We start from the raw sequence: 22,126 nt of genomic DNA on the forward strand, positions 1-22,126 counted from the left end.
AAGTTTCAAACTTCTTAATGAAAGGGAATAGAAAGAAGAATGAGCTTATTGTAAGTAAAACCAAAGTGAAAAGAGCTTTACGTACCTTTACCTAAGTATTTTTAGTGAACAGTCTTTTTTACTTGCAATTAAGCAAAATCTTCATACTGCAATGCAAGTTTTACTTGGATACACACTTTCAGTGAGCCTTTGTTCCTTCCAGTTAACCATAAGACCATTGAGATTGCAGTGCAGCAAATGAAACAATTGCTCCACACAGAATGAAGAGAATTCAATTTAAATATAAAATAGGACAGGACAAAAATGAAATACTCCTCTCAGGCTTCACCATTATTTTGTTTGTTTTTAAGGTTTATTGTCATCTAATTGTTTGATATGAAGTGGCAGATTACATAAGTGTAATATTTCCGCTCCCTTTCATTCAGAGGTTTGGAAACTTATGCTTTGCTTTATATTGAATTGTGTTTTTTCTTTTTTCAATGACTGATCTAAACTAAACTAAACTAAACTAAACTAAACTAAACTAAACTAAACTAAACTAAACTAAACTAAACTAAACTAAACTATTTCCCTTTTCTAAGCAGTTTTTCTTTTTTCCTTTTTGAAATTCGAGTCATTTTGAGTAGGGTCAAAAGGGCCAAAGAGCCAAATGTGTGTCCAAAGCTGCAGGTTCAGGCTTCAGAACCCTGGTGCAGATGAATTCAACATATTTTCATGAAACAGGAAGCTGTTGTGTCATTACGCGTCGCGCGTCTTTACGCACTGACCCCGGAGAGGAGGAGAGGCTACACCTCCGTTCAAACGGATCCAACACCGGGTCGTCGCGTCGGTCTGCTATCCCGACTCTCTCAGCCATGGAGCGGAAAGTCGCCCGGGAATTTCGGCACAAGGTAAGATGACGATATAATCATGTTCCTCGGTTGTTCGGGTTTTCGTTTCTATGATTGTTAAGTTGAAGTTCTTTGTCTACCTGTGCGTCGCCGCGCCGGGTCAGGTGTCTCCCGGTGGGATGTTGCGCAGACAGATCGGCCTGTCCGACAGAAAAAAACAGAAGATTAAAACAAAGACCATAGAAAACAGGAAAACAAAAATATCAAAATGACATTTACTTAACCGTAATATATGCCGGTGGTTTAGACAGGTTTGAATACATTTTTAAAGATTTTTCTCATAATATATCTCTAATGTCTCTCAAGTTGCACCGTTAAAAACATAGTTAAATATTGGCATTAGTTCTACATGGTTTTCATTTAATTCAAATATATACATACCTATATATGTTTTTTTTCCCGTTTTGTTCTTGAATTATTATGGTTACAGTGCCACAACTGTTATGTTGGATAATACTTATGACAGTAACATTTAGATTATCTATCTATCTATCTATCTATCTATCTATCTATCTATCTATCTATCTATCTATCTATCTATCTATCTATCTATCTATCTATCTATCTATCGCTAAATGCAGATATGAATATGTCAGAGTTGGACAAAAGGATCAGTAGTTCCTGGACAGATTTCACAAAGTCTCCCAGAAATAAAATCTAAATGACAAATTATCAAACTAATCTCTAAACATACACACAACTATAGGGTCAAATATATGACAGTAAAAGCATGATATCAGTATATTCTTATAAGATGCCACACAGAGGCTTCCTGAAAGCACATTTTGTGTCTATTTTTCTGAGTCTGTTCTCGCTGTGAGAAACGCCAAACCTGAGGTCTGAATGTTAAGAAGCAATAAAGATGTAAAAGTTTAATTATTATGCTGTAAATTTGAATGAAACTATAGGCTGGTTTGTGGTGGTTGTCAATGCATTACAACAGGAGGCAAAGCCCTGAAATGATAACTGTGAGCAAAAGATAAGAGAGGAGGGAAACATGATATACTCGGGGGCATTGTTTTTTGTTTTTTTTCCTTTCAGCTGCAGTCCATGTAGGGATCACCACTCAGCCATCTGTGTTGCGTGCAGGAGAGTAGGGTCCCATATTGTAGGCTTCTTACAAAGGGCAACTTGGCATTAGGCAACGTGTCAGATACACGCAGCTGAGCGGAAGAGATGGAACAATTTCCTGGTTTAATTAGAGGCTGAGGGGACGACGGGGCACAGTCGAGCTTTGTTTCTTTCAGGGACACTGAACATTATGGACAATGAACTTCTGTACGACGCGTCTGTGTCACGTTTGCGTCGTTGATTTTCTTTTTTTGCAGTTAAAGCTACTGTGTGAAAACAATCCTCATTCCCAAAGCAACACGATGCATCTGAGAGTGTTTTTTCTGGCTGTTGTGTGATCTTCAACCTTCCTGGTTTATGATGGTCAAAGTCTGCTTATAGTTCAATCTGGAGGAGTGGCTGTGTGTGTGTGTGTGTGTGTGTGTGTGTGTGTGTGTGTGTGTGTGTGTCAGACATGGTGGTTATGACTGTCATAAATTTCTCCTGCTCAGTGCAGTGAACACACACACACACACACACACAGACACACACACACGCACCCCCCCCCCCCCCCCACACACACACACACAAACACACACCATTTGTCCCTCAGATAACCCTCACCATTAAAATAATATGATGTAGACGTTCACAGTAAAAGCCATTTTGATTCTTCCAAGTTTTTGAAGATGAAGTGTGTTTGTGTTTGTGTGTCTGTGCGTGTGTTTGTGTGTGTGTGTGTGTGTGTGCGTGTGTTTGTGTGTGTGTGTGTGTGTGTGTGTGAATGTTGGGTGTGAATGTTCATCTGCGTTAGTGTCTGAGATGTAAGGTGACACTGCTGACCTCCCCGCCGCAGCCTCCCCTCAGCTCTACTGCCATTATTATCGCCACCCAGTAGTTTGATGGTTAGACAGTGGCAAAGTCCAAGGACTTCCAACATTTTACCCCCAACGTTTTTTTTTTTTTTAAACTTTTGTGTAGACGTGAGGTCAAGTTTGGAGACAGGAAAAAAAAATAAAAAAATGTGTTACATCTGCGACTGGCCGAAGCGGTTCCTCAAACCTATCCTGCAGCAGCTGAGCCGTCATCAGGTTTGTATGAATCCTCCAGACGGCTCCAGACCCCCCCCCCCCCCCCCCCCCTCCGGGCAGCACGGCGGGGGCGCGGTGCAGTTACTGATGATGAAGGATGGTACCAGAGGTGTGTGTTTTCTTGCAGGTGGAGCTGCTGATTGAAAATGAAGCGGAGAAGGATTACTTGTACGACGTGCTCCGCATGTATCACCAGTGAGTAACATCTGCTGCTGCTCAAGCAGGGGTACAATGTCTGTGTGTGGGACGAACACAATGATGGCTTTTTGATAGATTGTGACTTTTTGATGTAGAACTATGGCTCCTACTTAAGTCTTTGTACCTACAATGACTAATAAATTATGGTCATTTGCTTTAAATGCTGCTGGTAAACCTTTATCACGACTATTTTCCAATTATTTTCTGTTATTACATTCCTGTAACCTTTAATCTGATGCACGGTTCGAACTGTGCTCTCCACCATGGTTTCTGATGACGGCCTGGCCTGAAGGTACAGGTCTTGTTTTCTGTTAATCTTTGTACAGAGGCAGAGGCCCTGCGGCCCCGCTGGTTGAGCCTCTGATCAGTTTCCACTGTGGCCCGACAAGCCTGGCCAGTTATCAACAAAAGCTCTTTTTATGTGCATCCTCCAAACAGGGCTGAAATGGCACGTATAAATAATTCAACGAGCGGGTCACATGGACAGATTTTACACTTTAGCTTTTACTTTGCCGCTTTTATAGTTTGTCTTTTGTCTCATTTTTGAATTGAGATGTTTCGATTGTGTTTTCAGCATCTCGACATTATAGACTTGTACTTGTTCGGCTCTTTAAAATAAGAGGTTTGCGTGTCTGGGAGTTTCACTGCTATGCAAATTAAAAAAAAGAGGCTTTTATAAAGCTTTGTGTGGATACAATGGGAGCTGTGCTAAGTCTATTTAATGAGCTCTGTCGACACGAATTAGATGTGTATAAATAAATAAATAAAAAAATGGCCTGTAGAGTTAGAAATAAGTGAGATTGCCAAATATCTAGAGAGTAAATGATGCTCTTAATTAGAATTATATGTTTAAAAGTCCACCTTTCAAGCATCCTTAGGATACAACTGGGACTACATCTCCTTTAGTAAGATATTCAGTTTTATTGGAGAAAAGCTTGAGAAGCAGCTTATTTGTTTACTTAAGCTCTCTGGTATTGAGCTCCGAGGAAGGGTAAGCCCTCGACCACGTGTCGAGACATCATGATAAAATCTAGCCCTGAAAACTGGAAAGTTTTGATTGTTTACTTTTTTCAGGGGTTGTTTCATCATATTTCACTATATTTTACATTGTGCAGTGTAAATTACATTGATAGTCATTTGCTAAATACAACACTTTGTTCTTTATTATTGATTTGATCCATTTGGAGTAGTCTTTCTTTCTTTCTTTTCTTTTTTTTTATTTAATTCATCGCATATATTTAATGGCTATTTTAACCAAAAGGTATGTAAACAAAAGAAATAGGGAGATGAAACATACAATGCAAACCACATGGTGCATTTAAATTCCTGTACTGTCCTCCAGTCATGTTAGGATGAGGATATTACTGTAATCTGCAGGATGACAGGTTGTACATCAAATAACAACAAACAGCAGCAAAAACCAAAAGACAACAAATAGAAGGCAGGGATTAATAATTCAAGTGGATAATTTAGAATAATTGTGGTGGAAATACAGGTGGGGAGTTACAAAGATAGAAGATTGTTTTTGTGCTGTGGTTAGTTTAACTTTCATTTCAGATTATAAGACCTAACTTATCTTTCTTTTTGTGTGCGTGTGTGTGTGTGTGTGTGTGCGTGTGTGTGTGTGTGTGTGTGTGTGTGTGTGTGTGTGTGTGTGTGTGTGTGTGTGTGTGGCTGCATTCAGAGTTTACATTGATGTTAAACTGCGTCTCGTCCTCGCTGTGTCTCTCTGAGGTCGATGGAACTGCGAGTGCTGGTGGGAGACCTGAAGCTGGTGATCAACGAGCCGAAGCGCCTCCCGCTGTTTGACGCCATCCGACCTCTCATCCCGCTCAAACACCAGGTGGAGTACGACATGCTCACCCCCAAGAGGTCACGGTGAGTACACCGCATCGCATTCATCTTTTTTCGTTGTTGGCTCAACGTGCTGTGTTGGACTTCCTTCTCTCTCCCTTCTACATGTGCAGAAAGCTGAAGGAGGTGCGTTTGGACAGGACACATCGAGACGGCCTGGGTCTGAGTGTCCGGGGGGGACTCGAGTTTGGCTCTGGTCTTTATATATCACAGATCGTCAAAGATGGACAGGCTGATAATGTCGGCCTTCAGGTGAGTAGGTTTTTTATTTTTTTTTTTTATTAAAGATGAATATTGTATTTTTCCTTATTTCCTTTGTGTATCGTTCAACATTTATTTGGTACTAAATTAATTGCTATATGTACCAAGTTGCTGCTAAAACTCCTCTATGTCTACGTTCTAGTAGATTCATCGGTATGTTCTTTATTCGCTCCTTCACTTCACACGTCAGTTTTCTGCTGCAAATCATCTGCAACAAATCTTCATTTATTCCACAAACACCACACCACCAATAATGAAGGGTCACTGCACTTGCTCTCACCCATTGCTGTTCTCCACATAATCTTAATACAAACATTATTTTTTGTTGCTTCAGAAGAAGGCCTTAGACTCATAAATCAAGCTGATTATTATTACTCTCCAACAAATCTTCTGTCTGTCATATCAAAGACACTAAAATACACCATATCGTCGACTTTAATGCACAAGCTGTAATGCGTAAGTTGCATAATAATAATCTGCCACCACATATCCTGTAAAAGGGGTTTGTCTTTGGAACAACTTGTTCCGATAACTTAAAAAAAAAATCGTATCAACTTAAAACATTTAAAAGACGGTTAAAGTTTAACACTTTTGAAAAATTTGGAGCTCCGGAAGGAAAGACTAAAAGTAACTGTGTTCCCCTAGAGGACCGTTTATGTTTGGTTTCTCAGGAAAGGCAAAGAAAATGCAAGTTTTTGTTTCTGTTACTTCAATTACAGAAGCTTTACGTATATATTATGTGCAGGATTCAGCAAAATAAGTTTAACTTCAGCCTAAACCCTTCAATCTTCCTCTGTTTGATTTTTCTTTTTTCTTTGTTGTTGCTGCACTGTGTGTTTGGTTGACCGAATAAACTATTACTACTGCTACTACATTTGTTCCTTAATATGTAAACACTGTAAATACTACTTTCTTTCTTTTAGGATTGTGTGACACTTTATTTAAATTGTGTATACATTTGTTTGTGCGGGTCTCTCTGTGCCTCCTTACTGCCTCTTGACCAGGTCTTTATTGTAAATGAGAATTCTGTCATTCTTCTGTCTGAGTTTTATCTGATTCAAGCTTGTAGGTGCTGCAGTCAATCCCAGCTCATTGTGGTGGAAAACAGGCTGTACTTAATCACAGGGCAAACTCAGAGCGACAGACACATTCATTCACATTAGTCAGACAATTTGCAGTTGTTTTTAGTGACATTTACCTCTGTGACAGTCCTAACACTGCTATACCACTAGGTGGGCTAAAGCGCTGTGTTGGTTGAACTCCTGTCGAGCTTCAGAGAGTCGCTGATGGTCACGATCAATATGAGCGATTCAACCTTTTATGAAAGAAAAAGTAAACATGAGGCACAACGGTTATTTATGCCTGTATAATTACACATTTAAACACTTCAGCAGCACAAACCACATCAAAATACAACATGTACTGTATGTGCAGCATATTATATCGGAAAATTATTATTAATTAATTCCACATGAAAGCTCATTCATTTTAAACAAAAATCCAAATTTTTTTGCAAAAATACATCTTCAAACCAGTCCTGCATATTATACTGGACACTTCACCAGAGAAGAATATTAATATCCTAAATATCTAAGGCATTACAATTTAATGTTCACACAGCTCAATAAATCACATGGAGTATATTATATTCACCTGGCAGGGGAATGTATTGAAGCTGAACTCTGATTTCTGCTCCGGTGTTAATTTATAGGTTGGCGATGAGATTGTGCGTATCAACGGCTACTCCATCTCCTCCTGCATCCACGATGAGGTCATCAGTCTCATCAAGACGAGCAAAACTGTGTCACTCAAAGTTCGACGTACGTCTGACTGCTCCCCCCCCCCCCCCCCCTTTTAAATTAGTGAATTAGAATTAAAGCGAATACACAGACACACAATACACACAAATGCTGTGGGCAGGTGGGCGGGGCTTGAGTGGTGAAAAGAAGCATGTTGATTAAAACTTTACTCCAGTAATAATTTATTCGCAGTGTTTGGTTTGTTTTATGCTCTCGCCTTCAAATCGCCTTCAGATTTTCGCGGCACACTTGCACATAGACGTTGAAGGAACTTGGTCAGAGGCTGTCTTAAAAACACCTCGGAGAACACAGATCCTCTGTAGATGTAGTTTGGGTCAGATTTCTGTTCCTTTATGTGAAACCTCTAAAATCACAGCTGCTGTAACGTTCCTCGCAGACACTGGCTGTGTGATTCGTGTTGTTTTCCTCCGCTCAACTTCCTGTTGCGATAATATTTTTTTTTTCTTCTTTATGTGCAGATGTGGGGATGATTCCAGTGAAAAGGTAAAAAAAATTTTGTTTTTATTTGTAACAGGGGTGTCCAACCCCGGTCCTCGAGGACCCCTGTCCTGCATGTTTTAGTTCTGTCCCTGCTTCAGCATACCTGACTCTAATGATGATGTCATCACCAAGGTTGTGAAAAAGCCCAATAAGGAGCCCCTCATTGCAATATCTAAAGAAGATTTTGATATTTTAAGTGAAGCAGACAAAACACAAGACTGAAACTCGAGCTGAGATTGTTTTGGTTTTGCAAAAATATAGAAATTTCTATTACGTATACGCTGTGCCACGACAAAGAAAAACGATGAAGTTTGAATTTAAAGGTTATTATGGAACTTTTTATTTTTTATTTTTACAGGTCCGGCCCACTACAGATGAAACTGTTGTGTATGTAGCCCCTGAGCTAAAACGTGTTTAACATCCCTGTTGTAGAGGTTTGCTGGAGATCGCAACTTCCTGCTTTAAGGTTGTTAAAATATAAGAATAACCTGGCGCAGACGTGGGGAACTGCTGCTGTATGTTGATGTTTGCCAGCAGTTCATCACAAATTAGAGCGCAGGGTTCAAACTTTTTTGGAAGCCACCAAGAAAAAACAACAACAGGAACCTCTGCTCTAGAATCACATCTTTTTCCTGAGCTCACTACATCCTTACTGCTTTCTGTCCTTTCCTCCAGCTCGTCAGATGAAGCGCTGAAGTGGCAGTTTGTTGACCAGTTCGTGTCTGAGTCGGGGGTGAGACCTGGTTCTGGTTCTTCCCTTCGGAGCATTTGAACTGCAGTCAGGTTGTTTTGCATTTATCCTCCTTTTCTTGTCTCTACTGCACCAGGATAAGAAAAGCAGCGTGGCTGGTTTGGCGTCGATCGGAGGGAAGGAGATCAAGGAGAAGAAGGTTTTCCTCAGCCTCGTGGGTACGACCGGCATGGGCATCAGCATCTCCAGTGGGCCGACCCAGAAGCCTGGCATATATATCAGCAACGTCAAGCCGGGCTCCCTCGCTTCAGAAGTCGGACTTCAGGTGATAAAGAAAAGACGGTGCAGATGTTGATGTTTGTTATCGCGCCTTCGCTGAACTGCATCTCTGTTTCTATTATCATATAGATTGGAGACCAGATTGTGGAAGTGAACGGCGTGGATTTTACCAACGCGGATCACAAAGAGGTGAATTATTTATCGTTTCTATCAACAAAGGGTGTCGGTGAGAGAGAGAGAGAGAGAGAGAGAGAGAGAGAGAGAGAGAGAGAGAGAGAGAGAGAGAGAGAGAGAGAGAGAGAGAGAGAGAGAGAGAGAGAGAGAGAGAGAGAGAGAGAGAGAGAGAGAGAGAGAGAGAGAGAGAGAGAGAGAGGTGACTGTAGCTCAGCTGGTAGAACAGATCATCTTCTAATCCAGAGGTTGGTGGTTTTAACCCCATGTTTCCCTGACCGATGGCGTTATAGAGAATGGCACTGAGGCCCAAACAGCTCAGAATGTCTTTGCTTTTCGTGATTGATTTTTTTATGATTCAATATTCCATTATTTGTACAACAGTTAAAGGTGGAGAGGGTGGAGGAAAGCCATTTATGTAAGAATATGTGCGATTATAAACTGTCATGTGTGATGAGGCTGACGATTGCAGTCCTCAGACAGGTTCTGCAGATGACAGTGTTCGGGGGCTGAACAGGAAAGGGTGCCTAAACTGATCCCTGTGGGACTCCTTTGCTTCAGGGTCCTTCGTCCTCACATGCTGTGGCCAGTTGCTGAGGTAGTTCATTATCCAGGATGTGAAGAGCAGATTCACAGGCTGGAGGATGTTGGAGGCAGTAGAGCAATAAAAAAACACACAACACAATCCTCTCAGTGCTCCCGGGCTTCCCCAGGTGAGAAAGAAGCTGTTGGCATTGTTGTCCACCCGGATGACGAGCTGGAGGGCAAAGTGCAGTGGAACCGTGGACGGACTAACGTGGAGAGACACACCATCACCTGCACTTTACATTCACACCGATCAATCCAACATCCAGGGCATCTAGACATGTGGGAGAAAACTTGAAAACTCGTCACAGACATCTCGATATTCTCGCTGGAAGACGAGCATGTCAGCCACTGCACCACTAAAAATATCTTTCAACTAATGAATAACTCTGTTTTTATTTCTTATTTACAGGCTGTGAGAGTCCTGAAGAGCAGCAGGAGTCTGACCATCACAGTGTTGACAGGAGCTGTAAGTAGTGTGTGTGTGTGTGTGTGTGTGTGTGTGTGTGTGTGTGTGTGTGTGTGTGTGTGTGTGTGTGTGTGTGTGTGTGTGTGTGTGTGTGTGTGTGTGTGTGTGTGTGTGAAATAAATCTTGAACATGTCACCATATTTTTAATCAATAACTACATTTATAAAGGTGTTATTGACGTGAAGAAATTTGTATTGACACCGGGGGAAATGATTGGAAAACGACTGATTCGCCATTGTGGCACATTTGTTTTCCTGCTTTCCTTCTTTTGCATGTTTTACTTGCATGTATTGTTATAAACCTCTGGTGAACATTTTATGTCCATTTGCACTGTAATTAATGCTCTTGCTGAGGAAAATGGTGACGTGCTCAGTATTTATTTGTACTACTATATATATATATCTCACATTCTATAACAGGGGTGTCAAACATGTTTTAATTTAGACACACGGTCCAATTTCATCTCGAGTGGGCCGGACTGGTAAAATAGTGCCATAATAACCTTTAAATTTAACCTTTTTCTTTGTTGTGGTGCAGAGTATACGTGATGAAAATGTCTGCATTTTTTTTTTTTACAAAAACCAAACAATTACTACAGAAAAAGAATACATTTTCAACATAAAGGCAATTTTAATGAAACTTTTTGTGCAAAATACAGTGAAACGTCCAAATAAGACCCCCTCCTATAGCTGTTGCATCATGGGTATTTTTTTCAAACTCACCCTGACAGCAGTAGCCTTGAGGCTGATCCTCGTTTTCTTTGAATTTTTTTACCATTTGTTTGGAGGTTTGGCCGGATAAATGAATTTGTTTTACTTACAAGTGATAAATTCAATGTGATTCTCAAATTCTTTTGTTTCTGTGATATAGACAATATAAAACAGCCATTGCTGTTTGAATACGCTCTATGAAGTCAGTGAGCACACTTTAGAAAGATGGTAGTTGTTTTTCTTGGCCTCCGACCAACAATATGCTTCAGGATTTATTGGGATTACGTAGAGTCGGTCCTGAAGAGCAAAGCAGATTGACATGAAGGACATACAGGAATGTTGCCTCAAGCCATAATCTGTCCAATACGAATGAAATATGAAAAGTCGCACAGCGCTAATGTCTTTTGTGGGCAGGAAAACCCATAATGATGCATGTACAAAGTACCTCTGAAGATGTTAATGAGTAAAAAACCTGCGTAAAAACTGCTCAATTACCTCCTGGCAAAATCTCAGAGGGTTGGGTAATTAATTTGTCATGAATATAGATAAACGTACTCCTCCTTCGCTCCCCTTTGCGTTCCTGCGTAGCACAGGATAATGTGGTGATTTGTTTCCGAGACGTCGCATTACCCAGCCCGGCCGGGCCCGGCTGTCTGCAGGAGCAACACTTATCATCTGTCAAATTACTCCGCAGGCCAGTTTTTTTTTTTTTTAATCTGAAGACTGCGTAAATGAGGCAAGCCATCCCCTCTTATTTACTCTTTAGATTTTTGTCTTAGTGCCTGTCTTCACTATTTTTTGTGCACAGGTCTTGGTTGAGACACGTGTGGTGAGAAATGTCCACTAAGAACTGCGTGTGGCCTCATACCTATATAGAGATTACAGTATGTTTTTCTGCATAAACCCTGCAAGAATAAATTTCACATTTATGTATAAAGTATACAGCATTTGTCTGGCATGTATTTTGTAGGGTTTGTTCTCATATGGTCGAGCAGTCATTCAAATCATGCCATATTTTTCTGTGGAATTGCGAGTGAACGATAACTTTTGGGATTAAGAAAGCAGAAATAAGAAGAAATATTTTAAATCCAGCAGTAGATTCTGTTCTGAAACTCAAGCACATTTATTATAATAAGTCCATGGCACAGAAGTGTAATAACATTTTGTCAGATAAATGGAAAGATATTGTTTTTTTATTCCCAACGTGTATTTGCAATAATGCCTTATAATGTTAAAAAAAAAAAAAAAAAAAAAATGAAATTATACTGTAGACAAATTGCCCGTTGTAATTTTAGGTTTACACTAAATGGCTCTTGTGTTCTACACCTCTGATTGCTTGAGCTTGTAGGGAGGTCCCCAAACTAAACTTGACGTCTCCTTCCTCTCGGCGGTGTCTCACATCGGCCCAGACTTGCCTGCGTGTCTCCAGAGTTAAAGTGATTTGAGGACGTCCACAGTATGTGAGCGTCTCTGGCTGATTATCGTCTGCGCCTGTCACTTCCCCCCAGGGCAGCGAGCTGTTTATGACGGACGAGGAGCGTCTGGCGGTGGAGGCCCGCAGGGAGCTGGAGAGGCAGGAGCTGATGCACCAGAAGAGGGTGGCACTGGAGACCAACAAGATCATTAAAGAGCAGCAGGAGAAGGAGCGACAGTGAGTGAACAGCGGAAAACTTCGAGACGATAAGATGCATTAAGAGGAAACTTGGTATTTGTCTGAAAAACAAAAGTGAGCTGATATGAACAATCGGTGGGGCGCGTGTGCGTTTGCGTTCTTTCTTGAATCTTAACGCAGGCAATCTGCAGAAGGCGGTGGACGAGACATGAATATAGCCAGAAAATAGTTCAAGAAATTTTGCAAAAAAATCTTGTATATAAAAAAAGGAATATTGTTCAAATTAATTTCTTATGTCTATTTTTCAGTATCTATTAAAGCTGATTATGGGTAGATGTTTTTTTATATATGATAATATCAATAACTGTAAATGAAATCACTTCTGGATATCGGCCACATTTTTCATATCAGTGCATCCCTACGTTTTTTTTAGATTACTACTCTGTTTTTGTTTTATTTAGTTTGGCAGAAACAAGGAAATTCTTTTTTTTTTTTTTTTTTTTTTCCATTAGCCTTTAATTACTCAGGAGAACCACATTGAGATTATTGATCTCTTTTACAAGTGTGTCCTGGCAGCAGTACATAAAACCAGGAAATTCAGTTTATTTGTGTCCCCATTGGGCAACTAGTGTTGCAGTGAAGTATAAAACCTAAAGAAAGCACATACAAAAACATACATGCCATACAACGCTTAAAAATCCAAGAGGGAGGGATAATTATTTTCGATTATTTTTACATTTCACTGTGTTTTCCACCACATCAAGCATGCTGAAGTGAATTCATGTGCTCTGCAGGAGAAAAATGGAGATCTCTCAGAAAACTACAGAGGAAGAGGAGCGCTACAAGGAAGAGATGGAAAAGTACAAAATTTGTGTATTCACTAACAATCGTGGTTTTAGGCAGCGAGCCGTACAGCCGTCATTTGTACGGGCAATTTTTGGAAAAGACGGTCGAAAGAAATATCTGATGTGTTGCTCAAAGCATCTAAAATATAAATCTGTGTATAATGTCCATTACTACTTTCTGCAAAATATAGCAAATTATCAACTAGTGTACACAACTGACTTCCAGTTTTGTATACCGCCCAGTGATGAGCGACGTGATTGGTCAATTGATACAATACCTCTAGGAAAGGCAGCCTCTGATTGGTTCGTAATTCTCTGACTCATCCTGATGCTGAAGCAGAGAGGAGGAATTACCTGTCCAAGATGCTGAGGAATTATATATCTGCAGAATTCACACAGGTGGGACTAATTCTATGGACCTATGATCGATCTAATTTTTAATTTCCAAAATGTTGACATGATTGGATATCTGTACATCAATTAAATTAAATTAAATTGAGGATAATAGAAACTATTTCAGAGTTCAACCAAAATTCATTTTGGACACCCAGAATTTTTGGATGAACACCCAAAACACCAATTTCTGACTAAAACCATGGTAACAATAGAGCATAAATTGAGTGTTGTTGTTTTTTTTAAGCAAGGTGTACAAACGAATACGTGTGTTTAGGATTGAGGCCGCGGAGAGGAAACACAGCAGAGAATGGGAGGAGGACTGGGGAACCAAAAGCAGGCCCAAGAGCCCGAAGAGCCCGCGGCCTCCAAAGACCCCGTCGCCCATCCCACCTGAGATGAAACGTCCCTCGACTCCCAAAACGAAGCACTCTCGTAAGCACGCAGCACGACCTTCCTCCTAAAACGCATGAATTCCTCTGGGTTTCTTTTAGTTTTGCCGTGTTTCACTCATTTCTCTCCGCCGCTGGCTGCTGTGTGTCGTGCTGCTTTCTGTCTGGCCTCTGCTCGTAGCTGGCCAAGCCAGAGCGTTCACAGAGGATGACGATGATGAGGAGCATGAAGAGGACGGACAAGTGAGTCGGAGCCTCCCGCTGCGTTGTGACAACTGTTTGTAGGAGATCGGGCACGCGCACCACAACACAAGCCAGATTTCCTTTGACAATCGCATTTGAGCAACATGAATTATTGAACTTGTTATTACTACACACAGCTTGAAGTTAATGAGGGAGAGTGATTTTCCTTTATTTCCCAGAAGAAGCTTTTTCTTCCATTGTTCAAGTGCATCTTGGATTTAAAGTCTCGGGTATGCTGTGGCTGTAAAACAGTGCCTGATTGGAACAAGCTTCTTCTTCCTTCTTTGAGTGGCTCCTTTTGTCATGTCAGTGTCAATCTATGGCACTTTGTGTTACTTTTTGTCTTTACTTCCGAGTCACTGATGTGACTCGTGTGCATTTCTATCCTCAGCATTTGGCTGGTTTTATCGATATGAAGGAAAACTGCCATCGCTGCGTAAGGTACAGTCGGCTGTGTGCCTCCAGTTTGCTGTGAAAGTGGTGTACAAGAAGTTACGTCTAGGATTACACCTCTAGTTCTTTGAAGGTTCTATTAAATCCTCAGTTTTTTTGCCGGGTCGCCTCCCAGCTGTTTTTGCATGCCGTGTGGTGTGGATAGTTAGACTTATGATTCCAACTAACCGGACGACACCTCAGAAAGGAGAGAAGAAGAAGAAAAAGAAGAGAACGTCCAACACGGACACACTGCAGGAGCAGAGAAAAAACAAGAAGGAGATGGAGTTTGAGCTGAAACTCGCCAGAGAGAAAGAAGAGATGCACGAACGAGAGAAGCAGCTCAAGATCAGTCGGCTCGTTCAGGAGGTATGAAAGGAGTGGCGAGGACCGACAAGTTGATCCACGTCTGTGTGGTTTTGTTTTCGGCGCGGCCCTTCCGTTAAGTTACCCGTGTGAAAGGCTTTGCTGAACTCTGCCCATGTGCCAGGTGTCGGAGACGGAGAGGGAAGACCTGGAGGAGTCTGAGAAGGTGCAGCACTGGGTGGAGCGTCTTTGTCAGACTCGGCTGGAGCAGATCTCGTGTGTGGAGAACGAATCCCCGGAGGTACTGAGCGACTCCTCCTCTGTCAGGGTGTCGCCACGCTCCCAGCTCCCAGACGTAGATGAAGCTCTGTGGGGCAAATGGGCGAAGAGGCAATCTTACAGTGCTGCCATTTTTCTGTAATTTTTCTCATTAGATCTTGCGTTTGCACTATAATTTAGTCACAAAGTCTTATATGAATTTGAATCATAAACTGAAATATTAAACAGTCTGTGAGTATATTTTATCGATTCTTAGAAAGGGAAATGTTTCACCATTTGAATAGGAGAGAAGGTGAAGATGTGGACGATAAGGTGTAGTTAAATCGGTTAAAAATGAACGTAAGTGATGTGAGACACTTCATTTTTATTATAATTTGAAGCTCTCCCCGCCGCGCTCCCCTGCTTCCGATCCCAAAGTGAAGCGTTTCCCTGGTGGTCTCCATCTGGCCACCACCGACCTGGACGACATCAACCTGGACGAGGTGGATCAGAGCCTGCGCGGCCCCCTGAAAAGACTCGCTCCCACCCAGCCGAGCACCACCCAGCCCCCGCCTCCCTTACCGCTCCCTCCACCCTTGCCTAAACTAAACCCCACCATCCCCAACTACTCTCCCCCCGCCCCTCGCGTGTCTCCACAGCGACGGCCTCCGTCTCCCTCCAATGGCAGGAAACCTCCATCCACCCCGTCCACTTTGACCAACAGGGGGCGCAGGCCTCCAACGCAACAGCACCCTTCTCAGCACCCAACAAGGCCACCTTCCTCATACCATCATCGTCCTCCTCCACCTCCCTCTCAGTCGTCCCGGCCTCCGTCATCCCCCCAGCCAGCCCCACGGCCCCCGCCCCCGCCACCCCCTCCCCCTCCTCCGCCGCCCCCGCCTCCCCCTCCGCCCCCGCCGCCGCAGCACACCGAAGAGCGGGTGGGCACCCTGGGTGGGTACCGCCAGCACGCCCACCACCACCACCACCACCACCACCTCCTCCAACATCCCCCGAGTCCTCCGGAGCACAGGAGTGAGTGGGAGGCGGGCGGATATCTCCCCAGAGGAGGCATCTACTCCTCCAACACCAGTGAGATGTCCTACCCCCCCAGTCCAAAGGTTAGAGTTGCTCTTGGGAAGCGAGTCAGGCTGGCTTCACTGACAACTAATCTCAGTTCATGTTATGAGCCGTAAATCTGTTATTAACAACAGATTTCATTAACAGCTGTAACATGTTGTTGACACTCGGCTGTGTTGAATTTATTTGTTTGACATCTTTAAAGCATGAAACGAGAGCTATGCACAGTTCTACCGTTACTGTTGAGTTTCTTACGCTGTGTTGGACTTTGCATGGTTTGGTTTTTTTTAAGCTTACAAATTCACTATATCTGTGTGTGGTCAGGTTTGTGCTTTTGAAAATTTCGAGTGGGTTTCAGTGTGTGCGTGTTGCTCTTATATTGATCGTTGATCTGTGCGCATCAGAAAGCTGAAAAATTAACTGTACGTCGCTGTGGTTCAGGTGATGAGAAACACCTCCCATGCCAGTCGCATTTCCAACTCAAGCAGTCAACTGGTGAGTCTGTCGATGAGGAAGGCAAAGTCGGCTTTTGAAAAAAAAACATGTTTCTCGAAATGACAAATGAAGACACTTTGACATTTGAAAACATCTGTTTGGCTATTGCTTGAAAACATGGTGTTTTCGCCGATAGCAACTAGCTCCCAGTCCGCCAAACCAGAGGCGTCAGATGGTCCCGGTCATGTCCAAGCCCGTCATGCTGCCCCAGTCACAAACCCACCGACCAGAACCGCACAGACCGGCTCTCCGCTCCGATGGCCTGGTATGAAACCACACCGCAGTCCTTCCGAACCGCCATCCAGCTGTTGTGTTCAATATCCAATGCACTGTAGCCTCAGAAGAGCTCTAATTGTCCATGGAGATGGAATCTGCACATCGTGTGGTTATAGATGTGGCAGAGCAGATCCTGGATTAACGGCTCCCAGTCTCACTTGTAGTCAAAAGTTAGAGATACAAACTTTGAGCTAAAGCGAACGTATTGATAAACTGACCTTTAAGACATAATGTGTGTATTTGTTTATTCCCTGGGTTTTTCTTTTACAGCCCCCGGAAATGCTAAAACGAATGGTGCCTTTCAACTCATCTTTTAAATCAAACAACAAGCAACAAGTAATCCGTCCACCTCCTCTCTTAGTGTGTTATTGCACTTGAGTGCTTCTCTGCTGTTGCTCTTTCTATTTTGTGGTTTACTGTTCACACATCTGGTTCCCTCACGGCTGACTGGAACCTCAGTGATGGTTTCCTCTCACTTTTCATTATACACCCTCTCTGGTATCTCCATCACTGGCTCCTGATCCGGTCACTGAGCTCACGCATGACTGCGCTTCGATGGATTTATAGCAGACAATAGTAGATGTGAACACACACTGTGAGAATGCATGTCACACGGTTGTGTACATGATTAGTTTAGATTTCCTTTCTTTTTTTTTTGCACTTGACAGATGCCTTGTACATCACCGGCAGTCTGATAAAGGCTAATTGACGGGTCGCAGTGGGTCTAATTGGTCTGTCTACATGTGTTGGTGCAGTGTGCGATACTATAAGAACTCCTCCGAGGCACTACACGATCAGATTCATGACATTCTGTTGTTACAAATTGTACGGTGATTTGATGAGATGCTGGCAAATGAAATTACAAGTGGGCTCGTTCTTTATGTCAAACTTGGAGCGTCCCTGTAATGACAGGAAATTAATTTAGGGGCAAATTTGTATTTACAGGGGGAAAAAACAGCTCTCTGAGTCATATTAGCTGAGTAGATGAGATGTCCTTTTCTCTGTGAGCATAATTCGTTTCCCCCATTAAAATAAATAGCAAGTCATTTTCACAAGGAATAACGAGGGCATGTCTTTCTCTGTGTGTTCTGAATTATCCCTGCTTGCATTCAATTACTGTGTACTTTTTGGATTATTTCCTGAAAGCATCACCATGGTTTCCCTTATAAATACTTTTTATAGGACTGGTTGTCAAAGGAAATCTGAGCAACCCACTTCACGTACCGCCTATTACCTTGGTATTCTTTTATTGTTGATGCATCACATTTCCCGTCTGTTTCAGGGCTTCCAGAAATATGTGGAGCACTTCGATCCCTACTCAATGGTATTGTATGACGTCTTATCAGCACTGCGATGTTGACAAAAACACTCAGTGATTAAAATAAAAACCCGCTGCTATCCCATAATTTATTCACAAAAGTTATTTATGTTAAATATCATAGAATATCATGAGTTTTTTTAGCAGTGTAACACTAATATCTTTGATATAGTTATGTCTGACTATTTATTCTTCGTTCAGATAGATACTGTGAGTTATTCCTTTTCCGAAATGCATTTTCAGGCAGACCGAAGCCATTTGCTTTCCTCCCACCTCCACTGATTAACTGATTTCTGCTTCTGTCATCTTCAAACCTCTCTGGGTTCTCAGTTCTCCTCAGATCAGATAGCCGGCCGAGATGTGAGACTTTTGAGAATTAAAAAGGTAAACGCCGCGTGACTCAGTTTTCTGATGGAAGAAGATTCTCCTGAAAAACCAAGACTGATGTTGGTTTTTCTTTTTCCCCCCTGATCATTCTTCAGACTGGACAGCTTGATCTGGCTCTGGAGGGAGGAGCCGACTCTCCTCTGGGGAAGCTGGTGATATCGTCAGTGTACGAGGGCGGCGCCGCAGATAAACACGGTGAGTTCATTTTTCACTGTCATACTTTGGATTCATGAATATCCAACAACACCCACGCAATCTCTTTTTTTTTAATATATATTTGTCAGAAAAATGCTGACATTTATTTAATTTTTTTCTCAAACTTTGCTTATTGGGTTTTTTTTCCCTGTGAGATACAATCACACAAATGAAAGAAAAGCAGTTATTAGGTAAGATGATGAAAACAATTAACAGCAAGTTTCCCGACAAAGAGAACTGCTCAACTTAAAAAAAAAGAAAAGTAACAATCATTTCAATAACAATATTAATGATTGAAAATGGAAAAAAGGGAAAAAAAAGTTAGCTATAAGTATAGTAAAATTAATTAATTAAAAAATGGGTCAACCCACAGCCAAACAACATTGCATCTTGATTTTTATAAGTATCACAAGTGTTTAAGCCACATTAGTGCTTCAAACAATCTTCAGCTGGATTTCAGCAGGGATTCATCCTTTTATCCAGCTCCACAAATGGACCTCAGATTTTACAGGATTTGGTGGCGGTGCCACATAAATATTGTCAATTTATTTTCCAACTTGAGGAAACACAAAGCATCTTCAGTCCAGTGACGATGTGAAGGAGGATAATTTAGATTTCCAGTCATTTAAAATGAAAAAATCTAAAATTTTAAATGACTCTCCTGGCTGGTAAGTTAGTAAAAGCGATGACACGTCGATTGTTTGTGGACAAACAGAAGAATATGGAGGTTTGTACTTATTCAAAGCCTTATCTTTCTGGTTGCTGGGAAATAGCCACTGCTTTGCCCTGCGGCTATGGACCCCGCCAGTGCTTTCTGTCACAACACCACAAGTATGAACATTTATTGAAAATGTATGTTTGAAGGTGGGATCGTCCCTGGGGACGAACTCATGGCTGTGAACGGGAGGATCCTGATAGACGCTACACTGACTGAGGGGCAAAACTCTCTGGGTCGAGCCTGGAATAGTGGAGGGGTATGAATCACACCTGAGAAGAAGAAATTTTTTTTAAAAGATTAATAAGCCTTGTTTCTATTGTGGCTCTTTGAGTTTATGTATTCTATTGATTCACTCGCAGGCTAATTAATCTGCTTTCACCTCCAGGACTGGATCGATGTTGTGATCGCCGTGTCGCCACCGAAGGAGTACGAAGACGAAGTGTAAGCATTCTTGTTGTTACTGTTTATAAGTTTATTTTTGTATTTTTTTTTTTTTTTTTGCAATGATTTCACAAAATTATGACGTTGTAGTTTACGGCTTGTGGATGGTGTATCTGTGTGTGTGTGTGTGTGTGTGTGTGTGTGCGTGCGTGTGCACGTGGATGCAGCACTAAGTCAGCATCAGTCAGTCCCACTGTGAACAGAAAGGTGTTTGAAGGCAGTGCAACACTGTACAGACACGGCTACCTACTTCAGCACTAGCCCTCCCTCTCCTCCCACCTCAAACCTCATCCGGGTAATCCAACTAGTCTTCAAAAGCTCCCCGTCTTTACTTGCACGTCAGAGGGGATGTTTGCTGTGTCTTTTTTTGGTGGGTCTCATTTTTGCTCCTGAGGACATGTCACAGTCTCCCCTGTCAATCAGAAAAGAAAAAAAAAAAAAACAATCCAAAAAAAGTTCTGCGCTGCCGTTTCCGTTCATGGTGTGTTGGTCAAACTTTCCAAGATGCAGCTCGGCTACTAAAGCTGACATGACTGTATCTTCTCTATACAGCGTGCTACTTTCTCCTTTTCTATATGAAATAGTGCCTCAAGGCTTCGGCGATACAGTTGTGCCAGCCGAGCGAAGACATTTGCAACTAATGCGATCAGCGACCCGTACGGCCATAAATCTGCCGAGTCCTGACCCAGTGAGCCATTTATACGCACTTAAGTACATCTGTGGCCTCTGTGGTATTGTTGCATGTTGACGGGTCACGGTCACTCGTAAAAGCAGCGTGGGACTCCTGCCAGCCTTCAGCAGTTGTGCTGATTGATGTTGCGCTGCGGGACTGTTACATGTTCTGAGATTTGAAACGGGACGGTGATGTTTGCTCCTTATCGGACAAAACAGATGGAAAGATGAGGAATTTTCTCATAAATCTGGATTGTCGTTGCATTTGTTATTGCTGCATGTGTTTGTTGTCTTCAGTTTGCTGTGGTAAAAACAAAGTGAATAATTATAATAAAAAAATAAAAAACAACTTCAATTTATTCTGCTTTTGTTTGATACTGTAAAAAGAAAGTAGATCTGACAAGATGTCATGATATAAACCAACTGTTTGCTCTTTTCCTGCAGGACATTCTTCTAGTCTCATCAACATTTCAGCCAAGAAGCACAGACTGGATAAGAAGAATCTTTCAATACTTGATTCTTCCAAGTCTTTTTTTTTTTTTTAATCAGCACACATTCACATGTGATCCATCCAATTTGAGATGATCTGTTTCTACTTCTTGTTTCTCTCTGAGACTGATCCTCTTGTCGATGCTCAGAAAAACGTTGTTTTTACTCTCTTGGCTTTGTTATTGTCAATGTTTAGTCGTCTGCAGCAATCCTCTTCACCTCGGTCAAGCCCGGAAGTGGTTGATCGCATTCAGACTGCGTCTTTTCTTTACATCTGATGATACAGTAACAAAGAATCATCGACAACATAAAACTGTAATCAATAGCACCTGTAATCTGCTTCTGCAAAATCTCAATAAAAAACTGTGCAGACTACAAATGTGTTCGCATTTGAATTGCTAAAGATCTAAAGGAAGCTGCAGCAAGCAGCCATAAACCGCTTCACATGGACTCCAGTACGGTCGAGGAAAGATGGGCGATTGAACCACCAACCTTGGAACGTGGCTGGTCCACCAACTGAGCCAAATATTTTAAAGATGCATGCTTAGCAACAAAAGAAGGTCGTGTGGAGGATTTATAAAGTCATCATGGAGCTAACAGAGGGAAAGACAACCACACTGGCATTCACATCCATGGAATTGTTGGGTTGTATTTGGTGATGTATACATAAATTGAAATGTTGAACTGTGTGAAGAAACCAGAGCAGCAGTGAACATGCAAACTCCACAGATGATCTGGACTTGAACCACCACACTGCTGTATTGTCTGCTGTAGAAAACTAAACAACTCTATTTATTAAAGGTGAAAAATGCTACTATATCTATATATCTATATATCTATATCTATATCTATACCTATACCTATACCTATATCTACAATGATGATTATTTTATGCATGAATTAAAATGTCTTTAGCTGACAGTGACATTTAATTGAAGTTATGCCGTTTTCATTCACATTTTTGTGCCATTTAAATCGAATAAATCATATTTTCCTAATTTAAACGCTGAGCTGCCAGCTCCTGC

At 41.8% G+C, this 22,126-nt stretch overlaps 1 protein-coding gene across 2 annotated transcripts; it reads left to right on the forward strand.

Annotated features, from left to right (window-relative positions):
* The first annotated feature begins 598 nt into the window (after positions 1–598).
* On the forward strand, positions 599–21,476 carry ush1c (Usher syndrome 1C). Of its 2 annotated transcripts, XM_080475022.1 has the most exons (21): positions 768–890; positions 3,159–3,226; positions 4,964–5,107; positions 5,197–5,335; positions 7,056–7,164; positions 7,623–7,647; positions 8,320–8,377; positions 8,472–8,660; positions 8,744–8,803; positions 9,783–9,839; positions 12,058–12,200; positions 12,956–13,021; positions 13,677–13,834; positions 13,973–14,034; positions 18,164–18,205; positions 18,530–18,583; positions 18,682–18,781; positions 19,646–19,755; positions 19,885–19,940; positions 20,108–20,235; positions 21,057–21,475. In XM_080475022.1, exons 1-20 carry the CDS (start codon positions 855–857, stop codon positions 20,199–20,201), a joined length of 1,770 nt encoding a protein of 589 aa, XP_080331148.1. In that variant the 5' UTR covers positions 768–854; the 3' UTR covers positions 20,202–20,235; positions 21,057–21,475. The 2 variants fall into 2 exon arrangements, with proteins under 2 accessions (XP_080331149.1, XP_080331148.1); XM_080475023.1 differs by lacking the exon at positions 20,108–20,235 and having other exon boundaries at positions 599–890; positions 21,057–21,476.
* The last annotated feature ends 650 nt before the right edge of the window (positions 21,477–22,126 follow it).

Source organism: Lipophrys pholis, assembly GCF_963383615.2.
Source record: "Lipophrys pholis genome assembly, chromosome: 11".
NCBI classification, from domain to species: Eukaryota; Metazoa; Chordata; class Actinopteri; order Blenniiformes; family Blenniidae; genus Lipophrys; species Lipophrys pholis.